This window comes from Artibeus jamaicensis, unplaced genomic scaffold, assembly GCF_021234435.1.
Source record: "Artibeus jamaicensis isolate MK-2021 breed Jamaican fruit bat unplaced genomic scaffold, CSHL_Jam_final contig_2170, whole genome shotgun sequence".
In the NCBI taxonomy this organism is placed as follows: domain Eukaryota; kingdom Metazoa; phylum Chordata; class Mammalia; order Chiroptera; family Phyllostomidae; genus Artibeus; species Artibeus jamaicensis.
In genome coordinates, this window is record NW_026521445.1 from 1,546,971 (window position 1) to 1,568,168 (window position 21,198).

The 21,198-nt window shown below is 39.0% G+C and overlaps 1 protein-coding gene across 1 annotated transcript in view; it reads left to right on the forward strand.

The window, feature by feature from the left end:
• Positions 1-21,198, forward strand: part of PLA2G4A (phospholipase A2 group IVA) — a 147,451-nt gene that overhangs the window by 83,194 nt on the left and 43,059 nt on the right. Inside the window, exons 7-8 of the mRNA XM_037159532.2 lie at positions 920-1,061; positions 16,064-16,200. Coding sequence (XP_037015427.1) covers positions 920-1,061; positions 16,064-16,200 — 279 coding nt within the window. The remainder of the gene's footprint in view (positions 1-919; positions 1,062-16,063; positions 16,201-21,198) is intronic.

The window sequence follows — 21,198 nt, forward strand, 5'->3', positions numbered from 1 at the left end:
CAAAGCTTCAGTACACTATAATTTTATAACCTTATTCTATGAAAATAAAGTTAAATGATCTTCTCAAAATTTATGGTTCCTTTCCATAAGGCAGCTATCAAGAAATAGAATTACTAAGTCAAAGGAAATACACATTTTAATTATTTTTTGGCACCCATTGCCTTAACCCTTTTTCAAAAGTGTTTTTGGAAAATTCCTATTTCTAAAATAAATGTACGAGAATAACTGTTACTTTACCTTTTCCAGTGCCAGGAAATAGATGTTTAAAGTATTTTTAAATGATTAATTTAATAATCCCTGTATTTGAAAAATTTGCTAGTGAACTTGAATTCATCTACTTTTCATCGTTATTCATACTTGCCGTCTTGTGTGTTCTCTATATTTATTTGCTCTTCGGGAAGTTGTAATTAAAATAGTTGCCGTGCTCAAATATCACTAAGAGTACAAAGTCCAGAAGCATTGCAGTCTTTTCTCTCATTCTACGTCCTACCAGGAAGAAATATATTGACTGAATGGAAATGAGCCTTAAATTTAACTCACTCTGAAAGGAAGGACCTACTTTTATGAGTGGCAAAGACAATATTCTGTGAGAAAGGCATATAGTTGAACGTTTCTTTTCTGAAGCACCTCTCCAAAGTGCTGTTACTACCATACAAACAACTGATGGGGGTGCTGTTTGTTCACCTGTTGGTTCTTTTCTAAAACATTTTATACCTCCTGTTTGCTGAGAGCATGCTTTGGAACATGCTTCGAGAGAGCCATCATTTAGTATCTTGTTTAAGGTCCTTCAGAGGAAATGGCTTGAGGGAAGCAGTGAGCCTTTACCAGTGTAGCTTCCAGGGAGTCGTGGGGACTGGATGAGGTATATATAAGAAGGCTTCTGGGGGCCATGACTCAGAACTGTGCGTTTTATATGCAGTTCCTCCCCGGACCTCCGCTTCAGCATGGCTCTGTGTGATCAGGAGAAAGCTTTCAGACACCAGAGGAAGGAAAACATAATGGAAAACATGAAGAAACTCCTGGGTCCGAGGGATAGTGAAGGCTTGTGTTCCACACGCGATGTGAGTTGAAAACTTTTCAAATGTTATCGCAGTCTATTAATAATTTTATGTGTACTTGTTCTCCAATTTTGCCCAAATATAAAAGCGTTAAGATTGAGTGTTTTGTCTTCAGCCCTGTAAGATAAGGTACGTATTTCATAAACAGAAAGTCTTTGAGGAAGGTCATCACAAATGCTGCCCGTATTTGGAAAGAATGATCAGATGTAGTTATTAGAAGAGGCCTAGGCACACCTATGTACAAGCAAGATGTTGATTTCGTTAGTAGGAAAAGTTCCGTGTCAGATATAAAAGGGTCATTGAATTCATTTTAATATAGGCTAAGATTAAATAACTGGGATTGTTATGGAACAAGAAGAAAATGTTATAAATCTTGTTAACGATAACACAATGAACAAAAATAGGTAGATATAAATTGGGGGTAAAAGAAAATGTTCCAAATTCTTAATATTTCACAGCAGAAACTTAAAAGCTATCATTCAAAATAGAGCAATTAGCTAAATATAATGACCTCCACATTTTAATGTTTTTCATAATACTCATTATAAAGAGATCTTAAAATTAAAGTATTTTTTGTGGACAAATATTGAAGGTCCACTCTTTCAATTGCCTTTGCCTTCCTTTTATTTTCTTAAATTACAGTGAAATAAATGGCATTTATTATTCAATAACTGGTATTGTGTAATCCATCTTTTGGTTGCTTATTTATTCAGTACCCCTTGATTGATTTACCTATCTATCTATCGTTTATCCACTCATCCATTCATCCCTTCATTACCTATTGGTTTATCTTCCTATCTGAAATCTACAAAAAAATTTCTGCTATAGTTAATATTGTTTTGCATATTTGAAAGTTGCTCAGATAGTAGATCTTTAAAGTCCTTATCATAAGATAAAATATTTTTTAACCATACATGAAGATGGATGTTAACTAGATTTATTGTGGTGATCAGTTCACAATATATACAGAGTGAATCATTATGTTGTACACTTGAAACTAATATAATGTTCTCTGTGAACTATACCTCCATAAAACATTTAAAAAATTCACTCCAATGATCCTGGGCATCAAGTGGTATGATGGAATTTCTGCTTAGTGGCATACCAGCTCGTTATTTTTACTTATCTCTTTGAACTTTTTGTTAATTAAATATTTTAAATAAACAAAATTTAGTTTTAGAAAGATCCTATTTTTATTTAAAGCATAAGTAAATATATATGCATATATTCCTATCCATGCATACTCAGACCAGGGATTCAAGATTATTGTAAATTGAATTGTGAATTGTATTGTAAATACAATTGGGAATGAGATGTAAATTGTTAGTAAGGGAGCCAGAGGGGCACCCAGTCCCACCTATGATGCAGGTATCCCAGCGTGTTTCCAGGAGGGTGTAGGGTTGGAAAGCCAACCCGCTGGGGCTGGAAGGGATGCTATGGTTATGGGAACAGACTCTGAGATGAAAATGTTGCTCCTGGAGAATTTTTCTAACAGGAACCTGGGAGGAGAAGCAAAACCTCCATCGAAATCTCTGTTAGAAAAATAAAAAAGGACCAGACTTCTCTTGAATCCTGTCTTACTGTCTGCATGCAGATCTCTAGTAGCACTTGTGGTTGATTATGATCTCAGGTGAATTAGTCCTTGAAAACACTTCCTTCTCTGCATATTACTCAGAAGTTGCTAGCTTTCTGGGAAATTTTATGTTTCCTGTAGTAAACCTTTCGGTGGCAATTCTACAACCTTTTTTTGGTTCCTTAAAATGAGAGTGAGTTTATTAGTGAAGCTTTGAGACAGAGAGTGGGCTACTCCATGGGCAGAGAAACCCCCTTGAGTGGAAGTTGCTTCCTTTCCTGAGGTTCATTTAATTGGAGGTGGAGGGCATTAGACGAGGGAGAGGAATATTCAGGATCTTCCTGGGGAAGGGGTGGAGATTTCTCAGAGGACCTCCACAGGCCATTTTGCATCCTTATATGGGCTTTTACTTTCTGATCCCTGTGGGGTGGGCTGTGTTGTTCAGCTGGCTGATGTAGTAGTACAATGAGTGTGTAAGGAAGCTAGGGGTTACCGTTGGATGAAAACAGTCACCATGTTGGATCAAGCTGGCCTCTGTCTGCCAGTTTTAAGCCACAAATCCAGTGGCAGGGGTCGGGGAGAGGTCTCGCTATCTTCTTGACAGTTCCTGTAGCTTTATCAATTGCAGTTGACCCACTGCATGTCCTCTCTCAATAGGACTGACCCACTCTATAACCTATGCATTTCTTTTGCCCCTTCCCTGTGAGGTCAGTGGAAGAAATAGCCTTTTTCTCTCAAATGCAGCTCCACACTGGGTATGGATTGCAGACCCAGTTGGGAACCCTGAATGTCCTTGTCCAGCCTTTCCAGGGCCACTCCCTGCCTGCATGGTCTGCCTCTACATCTGTGTGAATGTTCCTATGAAAATATAAACATGTTCTCAACTCTGATATAAAGAGAAAAAAGGAACACAAAATATCTCCCTGAATTGTGCGTTCCCTTCTCCTTTCTGCTCTATTTCTCTCATCTTCACAGGCAAACTCCTCTGAACTTTTCTGCATAATCTCATTCTACTTCCTCCCTGTCCTTGGGTTTCTGCCCTCGTTATTCCACGGCAGCTGCTCAGCTAGTTGCCAGGACTAACTAGTAAATGCAAAGGATCTTCTTCTGGGCCTGTCTTACCCAACCCTGCAGCTGCAAATGGCAAATGCCTTCCTACTGTTTGACACATTCTCTCCCCTTCACCTACTACCTTGTCTTCATGTTCATCACGACCCTTTGGTTCCCTTTGCCAGATTGTCTTCCTCTGCATGTTATTTAAATATAAGAGTTCTTGAAGGCTCAGTCTTCGGCCAGCTTTCTCCTCCATCTGCACTCTTCTCAGGAATTACCTCTTTGTTCCATGATGTCACCCAACACCTATGGGCTACGAACTGGCACATGTTTACCAACACCTTTGAACCTCTCTTCTGAGCTGCAACATGCGCACCTGTACATCTATTCGAATTCTTTACTAATTGTGACATCTCAAACTCAGCGTGTCCAAACCTGAGTGCAAAACCCTGTCTCTTCTCTGTAGTTTTATTATGCCTGTCCTCTCTGCCCCTAGTTCCTGTTCACAGTGAATTCAGAGGGGTCATTAAAAACATAAATCATGATTCTATCAAACCCAAGCTTAAAATGCTTCCACTGCTCTAGGGATTGGCTTCACAGCATCTCCGTGGGTTCATTTTTTGCCCGTTTATCCCAAATTCACTGCCCCTCCCCACTAGGTGCTTCTTAGGCCCCTGTCTCTGAAGAACCCTGGCCCAATCACTGCTCTTGCAGATGTTTCCTCTCACAGTGTGCACTTCCCCATCTCATCCCTCTCTCCACCCGCCCCACCCTTCTGGTAACTTTGACCTGTGCGTACGTCACCTCTGAAATTTTCTCCCTCCCTCACCAGCTCCTTCCTCCTGACTCCCAAGTCCAAGTTAGTTGTCTCAGTTAGATCCTCTTATGGCACAAATACGCACATTATCTTCTTAGGGTTTACCGAAATCATACTGAAAAATTACTTGTGCAAACTATTCATTTCATGTTGGTTCTCTCCATTAGAATGTAAGTTTCACGAGGACCAGCACAGTGTCTGTGTTATTCACCTTGATATTCCCAGCACCTAGCCCAGCTCCCAGCAAATGGTAGATCTGCAGTAAATCTTTGTTGTATGAGTTAAGGCACAGGCTTAGGCAGTGGCTTGGCATTGCTTGCATGGGATGAATTGGTTAGAATGAGGGGTATCAGGGACTCAAAACTGAGAGATACTTGTATCAGGATTTAGGAGGAGATGCAGATTGAGAAGAAGGTTTGGATGAAAACATTCAGTTTGAGCTGTTCTGTTAGAATTCTAGGTGGGATATATTGTTGCAGAGATCTAGTTGGCCTGTTCTTTGGTTGTCCTTCTAGAAAGGGAAGTTGCTATCACAATCCCTGGGCACTCCTTGTTGTGTGAAAAGGGATCTTTTTGGGAAAATGAAAGTTGGCCTAATAGTCGTGCAAATTAGCTTCTTTTGGCAACAGATGGAGAATGAGGTAATGATGTTTTTCTCTAGGATACTCTTCAAAAATATTAAATTCATGTTTTTGGAAGTTATTCTTAGAATTGAACCTTTTATTGTAGTTTTGGTTTTGCTTTTAGACTTTTTTCTCTTGGCAGAAAAAAATTAGTTTAGACATATTTAGCACCAGCCATTCCCATAACACAAGTAACATTTTCCTATTTTTATATTACTCCTGGGCCAAGGGTGTCTTCAGCCCCCACTGCCCTTGCTCCCTGCCAAGATCTTCACTTTCTATTAAGTACTAGCTAAATGGCCTCTCCAAGTTCTGGAGGAACATGCTATTGTGACAGCTTGTTAAATAAGAACATTTCTCCTCAATTTTCAGTGCAGAGACTGGTCTGTCTTCTTTACAGTTTTCAACAGATAGCATCTAGTTTAAGGTCTCAATTTTTTGCAGAACTAATACCAATAATTCTGATATTTATATGGAACCACAGAAGACACGAAATAGCCAAAGTAATCTAGAGAAAGAAGAACAAACGTGGAGGTACCACACTCCCTAATTTCAAATTATATTGCAAGGTTATAGTAATTAGAACACTATGGTACTGGCACAAAAACAGACACATGGATCAATGGAACTGAGTAGAGAGCCAAGAAATAAACCCATGCTTATATGGTCAGTGAATCTTCTATAAAGGAAGCAACAATATACAATGGGGAATACAGTCTCTTTTATAAATGGTGTTGGGAAAACTGGACAGATACGTGCAAAAAACTAAACTGGACTTCTTTCTTACACCGTATACAAAAATAAACTCAAAATGGATTAAAAGCCTAAATGCAAAACCTGAAACTATAAAACTCCAGAAGATAATACAGGAAGTAAAATCTTTGAGATTGGTCTTAGCAATATTTTTTTGGATATGTCTCCTAGAACAAGAAGAGTAAAAGCAAAACTAAACAAATGTGACTATCGCACTCTAAAAAAATTGTACAGTGAAGAAAATCATCAATGAAACAAAATGGCAGCTTACTCAATGGAAGAAGATATTTCCAAATGATATATCCAATAAGGAGTTACTATCTAAAAAATATATAGAATGTATACAACTCAGCATCAAAGACAACCTGATTAAAAAATAAGCAGAGGACTCGTATGGACATTTTACAAAGAAGACATACAGATGGCCAACCTACCGATGCAAAGATGCTCAATATCACTAATCATTAGGGAAATGCAAATCAAAACCACAATGAGATATGACCACATACCTGCCAGAATGGCTATTATCAAAAAACAAAAAAAATTGAACATCTTCATGAGGATGTGGAAAATAACATCTTGGTGAGGATGTGGGACTAAAAAAATGGTTCAGCCACTATGGAAAATAGTATGGTGGTCCCTCAAAAAATTGAAAATAAAATTACCACAGAATCCATCAATTTGACTATGGGTATTTTTCTGAAGGAAATGAAAACACTAGCTAGAAAAGATATGCACGCTCTTATGTTCATTGAATCGTCATTTACAATGGCCAAGATGTGGAAGCAATGTAGGTGTCTGCTGATAGATGAATGGATAAAGAAGCAGTGGTACATATATTCAAAGGAATATTACTTGGCCATGAAAAAGAATTAAATCTTGTCATTTGCAACATCGTGGATGTTGTGAACCTAGAGGGTATCTGAGAAGTAAAATAAGTGAGACAGAAAAAGACAAATACTATATGATTTCACTTATACGTGGAATCTAAAAACACATAAAAAAGGAACAGACTCATAGATAGAGAACAAACTGTTGCCAAAGGGCAGGGGGTTGGGGGGTTGGCCAAACAGGTGAAGGAGATTAAAAAGTACTAACTTCCAGCCATAAAATAAGTGCACCATGGAGATGTAGTGCAGAGCACAGGAAATGTGGTTAATAATATCATAACTTTGCACGGTCAGTTACTAGACTTAACTCTGGTGGTCACTTCAGAAGGTATTGGTGATACTGCAAAGATTCACTGGCAAATTATTATATTCAATAATTTCCATTTTGTAAAATAGGTAATGACCTAGGACACACAACTAAGCAGTCTAAAGCCTAACCAGTTTTAATATTGGGATAATCACTGGAATGGGTTCATTCAATCATTAAAAAAAAAGTGTTACTTTTTTGTTGTCTTCTACGCGTGGGATTGGCTCTTGAATGTTCCACTCAGCTTCTCCACCCCCTTTTGTAAGTTGGTGGGACATGAGGACTGTGAAACTAGCTTTTGGCCACCTCCCTGAAGGTATTATGTTCTGTGCTTTGGAATGCGGGATTGTTGGTACTTTGGAAGATTGACTGTCAGCAAAATCACAGGGAAAAGGGGGTTCTGTTTTTATGCTTGGGCCACGTTTTTCTCCAAACTGGTGAGAACATAGATGATTTGGGCAAATTAGAAAGAGTATATAGAAGTCAATTTCAGTAATTTGGAGTTTGTGACAACTTCCTTCTTTATGCGCCTGATCTTATTAATAAGAAGACAGAAATAATTTATAGGTGATAATTACAATAACAAAAACCCCACAAACACTTAAAAGCTCAAGTGAGTCTCACCAGCTCTCTATGATACTAACGAGGAAATTCTGTTTCTCAACTCATTTTGACTCATGGTCCCCTTTCATAATAATCAATAAAATGATAAATTCTCTTAGAAATTAAAAAAAATTATTTAACAGCTTGACTAAGTATATTAAAAAGTAAAGTATTTTAGGTCAATATTTTACTAAATACTTTATGTTTAAAATTTTATTTATTTATTTATTTATTTATTTATTTATTTATTTATTTATAGAAATGGGGAAGGGAGGGAGAAAGAGAAGGAGAGAAACATTAATGTGTGGTTGCCTCTCACATGCTCCCTACTGGGGATCTGGCCTGCAACCCAGGCATGTGCCCTGACTGGGTATCGAACTGGCAACCCTTTGATTCATAGGCTAACACTCAATCCACTGAGCCACACCAGCCAGGGCTGAATACTTTATTATGAAATATATTGTATATAATATCATTATGGTTATATATTGAGGATCACGTTTTTTCTACTTTACAAGTAAAAAGTTTTTGTTAAATGAATAATTTACCAGGAAAAGTTTTTTCATAAATTTTCAGCATTATTTTTAAAACTAGCTAGTCAAAGCTACAAAGATGGTTAGTTTTTTCTTGCCTATTTAAAACAACGAATGGGGCATGGCTAACTTAATGAGTCAACCTGGAGAGTGAGTTTTAGATGAGATTAACATGCCAATCATTGAACTTTGAATAAACAGATTGTCAAACTTTGAATAAACAGATTGTCAAACTTTTAATAAACAGATTGTCATCCATAATGGGGGTGGGTCCCTTCCAGTCAACTGCAGTCCTGAATAGAACCAGAAGATCAGCCTTCCTGAGCAAGAGGGAATTCTCTAGCAGAAAGCTTATCAACTTTGTCTGCGCCATCATTTCCCTGGGGTCCCTGCCTGCTGGCCATCTCACTGGCAGTGCATTATTGACTTAACCATGGATGGCCGAGTCATCATGTGACCTAAGCTGACTGTCATGAACAGGGTGTTATTTGAGCCACCTAGCCAGAAAGGTGGTGTGTGCAGATTCACTCCATCATCAAATGAAAGCGATGTGTATGAGGTTGGGCCAAACAGGTCCCGGAGGTATAAGTAAGTTACCTGAGCAAGTGCCCAAATGCCCATGCTGCTCGCTGCTGTTCCGGTTGCTTCTTCCTTCCAGCCTGCACTCACAGCCTCATGGGAGAGACCCCTGTGATCAGGTGACAGAGGAGTGAAACCTGGAGCCTTGTTTACAGCTGGTTCTGCACAATATTCAGGCTCTGTGTGAAAGTGGACGGCTGCAGGGCTCTTCCTTCCTGGGACATCCTTGAAGGACATTGGGGAAGGGAAATATTATTACTGGGGTGGCAGGGTGGTGCAGAAGTTCAAGAAGTACACCTGGTTTTGCATTTTGCTTGAAAGGAGACATAAGATACAATTACATACAGATTCCTGGTCTGTGGCCCATGGCTTGACTGTTATGTTTAGGGACTTTGAAGATACACGATTAGAAAATTCGTGACAAAGAAGCGTCTCTGAATGGATGAGAAATGTGAAGATATTTGTGTCCTATGTCAATGCCTACCAAAAGGTGGCCTCAGCAGAGAAGGATTTGAACCATCAAGTGGATAGTATGACCCCTGTCCTTGACGAAAAGGACCATGGAAATAGTGGCCATGGTGGCAAGGATGGAGGTGATGTCCGGACTCAGCAACATGGACTTCCGTTCACCATGGCTGATCTGCTACAGCTGCTGTGGGAAGCTCCATCTGTGTGAAGCAGAGATCAGCACTGAACAGCCCATATGGCACCATTCCCCAGGGTGGTCAGCCAGCTCCCTGGTGACATTGATTACATTGGGCCCATTGTATCATGGAAGGGGCAGTGTTCTGTTTTTTATCTGAGTGGATACTTATTCTGGATATAGATCTGCCTTCCCCACACTCAAAGCTTTTGCCAAAACTACCATCCTTGGACTTACAAAATGCCTGTACGTTGCCATGATATTCCAGCCAGCATCGCTTCTGATCAAGGAACTAACCTCAAAGCCAATGAAGTATGGCCGTGGGTCCTTGTGATGGAATTCACCTGTCTGCTCGTGTTTTTTTTTTCACCATCCTGAGGAAACCGGCTTGATGGAACAGTACAATGGCCTGTTGTAGGCTCCTGGGTCTGGAACCCACTGGCCCATAGTGCAGCTTTGAACTTGTCATTCTTTATAACCGTATGAACCCTAATACAGGAGCCAATGAGGAAAAAAGTCTTTATGTAATTGTCAGACCTTAAAATTTTATAGAAATTAAAAAAAAATCTTTGAGCCCTTTAGAATTCTTTTGCAAGGGAGGAAATTAATAATATCCATCAGCTCATGCATCAAAATAATTTAATCCAAACCAGAAGGTTTTTGGTAAATGAAAATTCATTTCTTGTAATCATGTGGGAGAAATGTGAGAAATATTCATTGATATCATTTACACGTAAATAGTGCTGCTGTTGGTTCTAAATATAACCTAAAAACTCTCAACAACATTTATTTGTTGAGTTCTTCTAGGTTTAGAGCCAGGACTAACAGCTGCACCTTATAACTTTCCAGTTGTTTTTTGCAAGTTATATCTGAATGAACAAGACTATTAAAACATTCAAAATTAGGTGTTATTTATTGCATAAAGTTGTACTGATATCATCTGAAGTGACACATGGATCTGAAACATAATTTAGCTAAATATCAAATGGTTTTTCCCAGTAAAGATTACTCAGTTTCTGAACAATGAGAAAAGGAAAGAGTATAAATTACCATATCACTTTGCATTCTGGTTCTGCTACTTATTTCAGCTATCCATATGGGCAAAGTATTGTATGTGCATTGAATACCTCTTCCTCTCAAAACCAGAAATAATGTGATCTCCTTTTGAGGGCTGTGAGGGTTAAATGAAATAAACTGAGTAAAAGAGCTGATTTTAGCCCTGACCTGTGTGGCTCAGTTGGTTGGGCATCATCCCACAAAGAAAAAGTTTGCTAGTTTGATTCCTGGTCAGGGCATGCGCCTGGGGTGCAGGTTTGGTCCCTGGTCCAGGCATGTACAAGAGGCAACCAACCAATGTTTCTCTCTCACATTGATGTCTCTGTCTTTCTCTAAAAAAATATTAAGCAGAGCCTATGCTACAGTATTTTCTAGAGAAGTCTAAGTTCTCTTTCTTTTTTATAGTTAATAAAAACTATATTTGTTCAGTTCTATACCTCGTTTTCTGTATGAGTTATCGAATTTAGAATGTTATTAGCAGCCACAAGCTTCAAATTCATTGTTAAATGTACCTATTGTTTTGACACATACATAAATCAGCTGAGTGCATGGAAAATTTTCTGTGCCTCCGGTTACAGTTCGTTGTGGAGAAAGCCGTTGGAGACAGAAGGGAGAGGAGAGATTTGAAAGCTTTGGAGTCCGGCAGACCCAGCTTTGAATCTACAGGAGACCTCTTTCTGGCTTTGCCACAATAGAGAAATGATCTCCTTTGTGTTTTAATGACCTTTTCTTTTAAAGGAGGTCATATTTATTTCATACTGTGGTGAAAATTAAATGATACAATGCATAGAAACAGACTAACTCATGTGCAATAAATAAAGGTGGTAATTATATTCTTAGAAATTATTCAATGATTTGATTGTTCAGTTTTTATGTACAAATATCTGACATTTTCTTTGATCTGACAGCAACCCGAAATATTTGGCTTAAAAATCTTACCTGAAAGCCCTCTCCAAGAATTGCTGCAAAGCATTAGGGCAAACAATGGGTTAGATAACACATGAATTCCTGTTTACTCACTGTCTGTTTCCAGAAAATTTCTAACACCATGAAATAAGTGCCCAGAAGTCTGTGTTGGGCTCCCGTCATGCAAAGAACATCTGGGAGCTGTTTTCTCAGGATTAGAGGAGGCCTTATGTTCAATCTTCCAACTTCTATGATTAAACCTCCCCCTGAACCATAGACAGCACATGCTGTGTGTTGTGTGTTGAAACGAACAGTATAATCTGTTACTAAATTTTTTTCTCCCCAAATGACCTGATTTTTATTGGGCTTCATGTTCTTTTCAATAATGCAATGTTATAAGTAACCAAATCAATGGGCTCCAATGCCCCTAAATTATTTTTAATATAAACAATCCTCTTCTTCCTACAATATCAACCTTGACTTTTCCCCCCTTAAGGCCCTTCAAAATCTTATTTTTCCCATCTCTCTAGTATGCTCCTGCTGCAATAAGACTGGTGTTTGGTCCTAAAATCACATACCCTCTCCTGCTTAGGCCTGCGTTGGACTGCCTTTAAGTGCAATACTTGGCACCTAGCAAAGATAAATGTTTGCTTATTATTATTGCTACTATTATTGTGATATTGTTTATAAACTTAAGTCTTCTTTCCAGGCAAATTCCTCCTGCTTGTTCTAACCTTTTATTTGGCTTCCTTATACTAACTCTTGCAATTAACATTCCAGACAAGGTTTTAGGAACTTCAATATATTTTACTTTACTTACAATTTTAAAATCCGCGTTCTGAGAACATTCTGTTTGCCTAAATACACACAGGTTCAAAGCCATTTAAGTGACCCCTTGAACTGAACTAGTGGAATGTGTTTTCATGAATGAGGTCTCCAATTCACATCTCATTTGATGGCCAGGGTCTTTCCATTTGAGGGCACTCTGTTCTAGGGAAGAGCCCTGGGTTAGGGCGTTGGTTGTAGGTACTCTTCTCTGTCACTGTTCTATGTCCACAGATTCCTTTACCATATATGAATTCTACAGTCTTTATGGTCCTTCTAGTTCTAAACTAATGATTCCATGACTATTTGTATTTATCACATTGGTAAGCGAACACCCCAGGGTTTGGGTCCAAGTGCTTGGAACACAATACATTTGTGTTGTGTATTCTGCATTCTAAGGTCAAGAATGACATTTCTCCTTTAGCCTAGTTTTGTACTCCGGTACCTTCTCCTGGGTAATGACAGTATTATTTGTTATGAGTAGAAACCCTAACCATCTGACCTCACTCTTTCCTCTTTCACTCCTATCATCAGACCTGGTCACCAAATGTTAAAGGTTCTCCATATAAATGTACCTTGATTCTGTGTCCCTGTTTGTAAGCTCAGCTTTCCTGGTAGAAGGGAGGCGGGATCATTGCATCCCATTCACATCTCAGAAGAAAACTTAAAAATGGGATTCTTAGAAGATGGAACCGTCAGAAGTACCCGAGCTCATCTACCCACTCGGGCCCTGTGATCCATATGTTTATTCTTAAAATCAGATTTTTGTCACTAAAATAGAAAACAAATCTGATAGCAATCTGACCATGTCGATTGAACTTGAATTTGATACACTGGCCACAGTATCCTGTCCTGGTTCAGGTTCTGCCTTCCAACCACGTGCCTCTCTTACAAAGCTTTGGGCTGCTTTGGAATCTGCTGTCGTTTGCTCCATGAATTGCTGTCTTTCATCTATAATTTTTGTCTCAATAATAATAATTATTATTGGAAAACAATGTCAAGCAAAATGCACCCCTTCTCTGCAGCAACGTGACTGTACCTCTGCATCCGCCTCTGACTGTCCAGCAAAGATTTCCATCCATCTGCTCCATTGTTCTCATTCCCTTCCTGCCCCCCTCCCCCACCGCCTTGTCCTCAGCAGGCTCAAGACGTTGAGCAATCCTGCTGTTGGATTGCACTTGCCACGTCCCTGATGTCCTACCACAGAGGTTATTCAACTTTTTGGTCTCAGACATCCTTCACACTCTTAAAAAATATCAAACACTTCTGCCCTGGCTGGTGTAGCTCAGTGGATTGAGTGTGGGCCTGTGAACCAAAAGGTCACTGGCTCGACCCCCAATCAAGGCACATGCTTGGGTTGCAGGCCAGGTCTCCAGTTGGGGGCATGTGTGAGGCAACCACACGTTGATGTTTCTCTTCCTCTCTTTCTCTTTCCCTTCCCCTTTCTTTAAAGATAAATAAAAGCATAAAAAATATAACAAACACTTCTAAGAGATCGTGTTTATATGGGTCATATCTATGAATATTTACTGTATTAAAAAGTAAAACAGGAAATTGATTAAAATATGTATTCATTTATTTTAAATCAGTCAATTTCATCTTACTATAAATAACACATTTTATGAAATTAATAGTAGTTTCCGGAGCAAAAATAAAGTGTGAAGAGCAGTTTTACATTTTTTCAAGTATCTCCATTGTTTGTCTAAACAGGAGACTCCTGGATTCTCATATTTGCTTTTGAATTCAGTCTGTTGCTGTATCACACACCTCATGTAGTTTCTGGAAAAACTCCATTGCACACTCATGAAAGAATGAGAATAAGAAAAGGCAAATGATATTATAGTGTTATTCTGAAGATAGTTTGTGTGGACCCCCTGAAAAGCTACAACACACATACATTGAGAACTGGTGCCTTAGGGTAGAGAAAAACAACTAGTCCTCTAAAGCAACCACAGGCTGAGGCCCCAAAGAAAAGGACCATCTTTCTCTCTTCAAACAAACACTCTTGTGTTATAGGCATGCTACACACAGCCAGTGTTTCTCCATTTTATTGTAAAAACCCTTCATTGTCTCATGTTACTCTTATTTGCCAGAACAGCCTCCTCCCCTGCCCTCCCTGTTAAATAGGTGTGCATTAAAAGTTAAGTTCAGGTTTCTCCTTTGTCTGTGACACTTTCTCCACCTGAGCCTGAATACAGGAGCCCGGGGTTCGACTCCTGACTTTGGTTGCATGACCCCGAACAGGATTTTAAGGTCTCAGTTTCGGGTGCTTTGGTTTTCTCATCTGTAAAAGAGAAACTTCATAGGAATTTCATAAAGATCAAAGACAATTTCTGTAAAGCGCTAAGAATAGTTTCTATTAGGTGTGGTTGTTAATAACTGTGAGTTTGCTGTCCTTTCACTGTTCATGTTTTTTTAACTTCTTTTTCTTAGATAAGTCCCTTTAGCATTTCATATAATAAGGGCTTGGTGCTGATGAACTCCTTGAATTTGATCTTATCTGAGAAGCACTTTATCTGTCCTTCCATTCTAAATGAAAGCTTTGCTGGATAGAGCAATCTTGGTTGTAGGTCTTTGGATTTCATGACTTGGAATACCTCTTTCCAGCCCCTGCTTGCCTGTAAGGTCTCTTTTGAGAAATCTGCTGACAGTCTGATGGGGACTCCTTTGTAGGTGACTGTCCCCTTAGCTCTTGCTGCTTCTAGGATTCTCTCCTTCATTTTAATCTTGGCTAATGTAATGATGATGTGCCTTGGGTCCATACCAAAAGCAAAAGCAAACTAAAAGGACAGCTAGATCAGGAGTGGAAACATAGAAATGAAGATCTCAAGGAGGGTTAGCAACAGGGGAGTGGGAGGAGGAGAAGGGGGGCGAAGGTACAGAAAATAAGTAGCATAGACCGTAGATAGAAAATAGATGGGAGGGGCAAGAATAGTATGGGAAATATAGAATCTAAAGAACTTGAGACACATGGTCATAAACTAAAGGGGGGTAATGGAGGGAACGGGGGGGGTAGGGTGGAGGGGAATGAAGGGGGAAATAGAACAACTGTAATGGCGTAATCAATAAAAAATTAATTAATTAATTAAAAAATAAAAATAAATAAAAAAGAATAGTTTCTATTAGATATTAAGAGCTTAATGAATGTCATTTATCCCTGTTTTTTATTGTTGTCATAATTTTGTGTATCTACCTCACTAAAATAAAGTATATTTCCCAGATCCACCCATGAAACATAGAGACCACTTATTCAGATTTATTGGATGAATTCAAGAATAGAGTAATAAACTTTGTAGGCATGGTTAAGTTGATAAAATTCTGTTTTCTGGCTTACATAATAACGTATATTTTGAAATAAGCCGAGCATGAAGGAGTGTAAGAATTCTGGGCCAAGAAGGAAAGATGTTCCCTCAACTACAGACCACCCGCCAGTAGGTCTCATCGAAGTGACAGTATCCTTTCACAATTTCCATCTTCAAAATGAACAACTGTTTGTTTGCTCACCTTACAGGAGTTTTGAGAGGATTAAATTAAAAATGTGCACCCAAAAGCAAGCCCAAAACTTCCAAGGGTAGGGCACATATAGAGAATTTTTGTTGTTGTTATTATTATCAAATAGAGCTGGTTGGTCACTTTAATAATACCTGCTTTCTAAGAGACATTAATTCTTGATTTTAGTATAGGAAACATTATTTTCTTATAAAAAAGTAGACATTGTGAAGGTATAAGTGAACTTAATTCTTTATTACCAAGTGTGGAACATAGAACGTAAACATGGAAACTAAAAGGAAAATGCATTTCGTGGTTGTCTTTTGCACATGATCTTTGTGTCTTGCCTTTCCAGGTGCCTGTGGTGGCCGTCTTGGGCTCAGGTGGGGGTTTCCGAGCCATGGTGGGATTCTCCGGCGTCATGAAGGCTCTGTATGAGTCAGGAATTTTAGATTGTACTACCTACGTTGCTGGCCTTTCTGGCTCCACGTGGTTGGTATACATTTTAATTCTTAGTTTCATCATCCTCAATGTTTAGCCTTAATCTACCTGAAACATTAGGAGGAAAAAAAGAGGATTTAGAAAAGTGAACACTAACTGCAAATTATTGAAATGGTCTGGCTTGATGCAATCATTGGCTTTAGAAACATGTTTTTTTAAGGCAAATTCATACCTAAGGATGACCCTTGTCACACATCCATTCCCTTTAAGCCTGCTTGCAACTTAAAATGTAGTGAAGCATAAAATTAAGGATATATTAATTGAAATGATTCTGTATAAATAGCACAGAAGTGGAATAACCCACTCCACCCATAATTAATTTAATCCTCCTATAATTTGCTGAATTGTACTCTTTCTGTGATTATGTTTAAGTCTACATGATTCATTTGATATTCATATTCTTCTTTAGGGCAAATAAACTGAAATGCAAGATACCTTAATATACAGAAGGAGACCAACTTCTGAGTGCGGAAATACAACAAATTTCACTGCTTTGTATTGAATTATAAAATGAATCCTTTAAGTGTATTTAAGCCCAGCTAAACTTGGCTGGAGAGTAAAAGCATATTTATATATGATATTTGTACACTGTAGATTTGCCTCTTCCAAACACAAACATTTTCTAAGGAGTGACTGCACACATTTTGGTTTGCCTACCATGATTAAGCACATTGAACATCAACTACTAGTCCTTGCCTAGACGTGTCAAACCAAGGTGTCACCTTATGACAAATGTCTAACTTTGACTGGTAAGGCCTTTTAGTCACTCAGCCATAGGCAAGCTCATCTATCATAATATCATATTACTTATGTCTAACATGTTAGAATCTCAGTGCCTTCTCAGCTTGTGACACGGAGATTAGGTTCTTTTCGCTTTTCAAGAAAATTTGACTTAGAAGCGAAAGGATTTATCCAAGATTACTAGCAGTACCAGAATATAAATTCTGGCTCTTGATTCCCTATTCTAGGATTCTTTCAGCTAAACCAGAACCTTCTCTTGGATGTTATTTATTCTACACAGAGGTTCATATTTAATGAATCTATAGTGTCTTAAACATTTTGAACCAGATTCTTTAGGTAGAAACAAAAACCTAGAACCCCGTTGCCAACTTCTTGGTATGTACCCTCCAAATAATTTATCTAACTGGGAGGAAGGGGGTGGCCCACCTACTTTTCTTTGAAGGGAAAGCAGGCACCTGCCTGTTTGATGAGTCATGAGATGAAAACACTTGGACCCGGAGATTAATTCGCCTACTCAAGCGTTTTATTTTTATTCTTCGGGTAGTTTACATCCTCTGTGTTCATGCTGCAGGGATTTAGGTCCTTGTGGTCTCTCACTGGCTAAAACATTGCAAGATGCTTACTTTCTAAAATTCATGTAGTAAAGAAAGACAGGGCCTTGGGTGCTGATTTGGGGGTGTAATAGTGTATGTTTGGGCTCAATTAGAGTTTCAGGCATTGCTTCAGTTGTAGCTTTGGGGCGGCATCTTACGTTCTCCTATCAGGGTTCTGAAAACAAGTCCTGCGAAAGGTCATTAAGAGAACTTTAAATGTTACAGGCCGAGCATTTAAATATTACATGCCCCATGTACATGTCTATAAAAACTTCTGCTCTAGCCTTCAATGTCTAATTTTCTCTAAGATTACTTTTATTGATTCCATTTCCTTAAAAACCATTCACTCCTAAAATCTTTACAAGTCAATTTTCACACAGAGACCACGCAATTTCCAACTCTAATGGTGTTTTTGAAGTGTATTCCCCTGGGTTTGGGGGCAGTCAGGAAGAGTGAGGTTGGGGGTCAAGACCGTTCACACATGGACTTGCCCCTCCGTCACCTGCCCCCTAACGTGCCCGCTGGTGTTTATTGTGCTGGCTCCTCTGCATCGTCTGTACTGCTTCCGATACTTTTCTCCTTAATGGGAGCTTTCTTCTGGGGCCTGCCTTCTGTTCCATGATAGCCACATGTCCTCCCTTGGTCCTTTCCAGCACCTTCTACCACTTCAGTTATTGCCACCAATCATTGACTTCACGAAACTCTAGAACATTCCAAAAGTTAATGGACCAAAAAAAAAAGATAACCTTAATGGACAATGTAAAGTAGCTGTCAGATAAGAGAATCAAACTAAAGATGAATTCCAGAGATCAAGGGTGAAGAGTGCTTCATGCGTAGTGGGTAGTTTAATAGAGGAGAGATCCGTGAGAAGTTTAGCTCAGCATTGGTTTGGAGATCATTAGTGGTTTTAGCAAGAACCACTAGATGTAGTAAATAAAGGCCACATTCGATCATGAAATTTCAAATGAGAAGCAAGTAGAAGGTGAAAGGAAGAAAGGTAGGAACATGAGTGTATTCTTTCAAGGGCAATATGGGACCAGGCAAGGGTTTTTGTTTTGTTTTCAGAATATAAGAGATTCGAGCACTTTTGTAAAAGTCTGAGGTGAAGGGAAGAATAGAGAGGGATGGGGGGGGAGCTAGAGAAATAGATGGATCATGGATGGAAAAGGATTCAGGTGGAGGCAGGACAGGAGAAGATAAAAAGCAGTAATGCCCTTAACCTTGGGGTGGGGGGGGAGATACAATTCCGGAGAGGGAAGGAAAGGTGGTCGGGATGATTCATGGTAAAATTCTCTTCAAGAGTATGAGTGAGGAGGTAAAAAGTTCAGAGGAAGGAATTCGGAAAGACTTAGGAAAACAAATTACACTCCATGTGTGCAAGTTTATACTGTGCTGATACGTGACCATGACTGGGCACCGATGAGGTAATACACAGTGTCTGGAGCAGCTCTGGACCTCCCCAAAAGTTTTCTGTGATCTCAAAAGAGAATTTTATGTTGGACAAAAGCTTCCCTTGTTATTGTAATTGCTACTACCTTTAGGATAAGTTTTCCTGAGATTGTTTTTGGATGATGCTTGTTATTCATTCACTAAACACACGTATTAGCCAACTGGAGAGCTGACGTGAGTGGGTTAAGAGAATCATGGCAGGAACCCTGGGTTCTCTTACTCAGCTTCCCTCTGTCCCTCAGTCCAGCCATTCACACGTAGCATCCTAAGAGGCTGCTGGATGTGGACTGCCTTGTGTGTATGGTAACATCATCTAAAGAAAGATGGGGACAGCTCTGCCTGTCTAGACGGTGGAGCCCAATTCATTAAACTGACCAGCATGGAATTTAAGCATGAGAACTTCCAGCTCAACACTCAGAAGATTTCCTGGAATATTGGAAAAGGAAACAACTTTAACAGAAGTTGCCATGTAAGAGGTGACAAGCTAAAAGATCAAAATGTCTGTTAGAGAAAATATGTTCTTTGAGGGGAGGACTATTCTTGTCTTGTTCTCTAACGAATCTTCCCCACTTATTACATGTCTCATGACTCGACGATGACTTGCATGCAGAACTGCATTTGGGGGAAACAGTTAATCTAGGGGTTTCTTTAAGGTTTCAGGAGAATTGCTTCCCACATGTCAAAAGTCTTCTCGAGTCATTCCAAATATTGGTTGCCTTTTTAACGCACAGAAATTCTAAAGATTTACCCCTGCAGATTCTGATTTGGCAGGTCCTGGGGCAGGGGGGCAGGAACTGATATTTTAAATCATTGGCTATGTAATTTGGAGACAGGGATTGAACTGAGAATTTCTTTTCTCCGCCATAGTTTAGCTTTTAAAAATTTGCGCTTCACCTAAAAATGCATTCATATGGAGAGTATGGGATGTTCCCTCATATAAACTATGTTGAAAAGTTAGAAGCAAATATTTTCAGATTGAAAGATTAGTAGAGGACAATTTCATTTATTAATTAACAATTCATAGAGGCCCTGATATGTCTAAGACACTTAGTTTTTGAAACTTGATTGGTAGAGTTGAGAATCATTTATTGTTAAAGATATTAAAATTAAGGCTTCCCTATAGAGATGCAGATTGGGGTGATGTTTGTGTACCTCAGATGACTGTGCATTCCCAGAAGCCAGCAATAGTGGAACCCTGCCGTGGTGCAGCCAAGGGGACACAGAAAGCCATCTAATGAAAACTGACAATTGTCTCCCACTTTATGTTTAGCTCTCACTGAAACCAAAACACAAGTCTTGGATGTCACCACAATGACATCATGACAAATCTGTCCAACTCATATTAGCGAATTTAACTGAATGAACAGAGAACCCCAGACCAATGCCAGCAGTTGAGATACTCTAGTCCTTCTGGCTCTCACTGGGGCTTGTATCCTCATACCAATTGCTTCATGAGAGGGGAAGACATAGAAAGGGGGGAAAGAGAGACTCTCTCAGTCAATGAGTTTATTTCAGCCCTTAGAGAACAGAAATGGACTGCAACCATTCTACATGGAGCAAAAAAAAAAGCATATGCATTTTGAGTCCTAGCTTTTGAGTAAGCCCCCAACCCAGAAGAAAGATTTTCTTAGTCTAGATCCAATGGCTAACATTGTAAGGAAGAGAACTTTCAGATCTTGCTGGAGGCAATCCAAGGGCAGAGGAATTGATAGAATCATAGGGTAATTCACTTAAAGACTTGCTAAACATACGAATACAAGGAAGTCTTAAGTAGTGTAAATGAGATTTGAGTAATTACATCACCCTGCTGAATAATTACAAATGACAACTTCCAATAGTAGAATGATTATATCATTTCCCTTTTGCCTACCTTCATAAAAAATCATTCTGTGGTGAAATTGAAGTATATCCTGAATAGTTCCAGAAGTGACCTTTACAGGCTCGAAAGGATTTTTAAAAATTTTCTTCTTTTTATTATGTCCAAATGAGACCAGTATCAGTACACCAGTGTGTGCCTTTACTTAAAAGTATGATGAAGTCCAGAAAATCAGATCTTTGTCATTTTGGATGAATCATGTGTTAGACCTTGGGATAACTATAGGAATGGGTAGACTCTGTATCTCTCAGGCAATCTAATATTTTTAAATAGATGCTTTGTGATTGTACCAACAGGTGTGAGTTCAGAGCAAGTCCATTTGATTTTTCT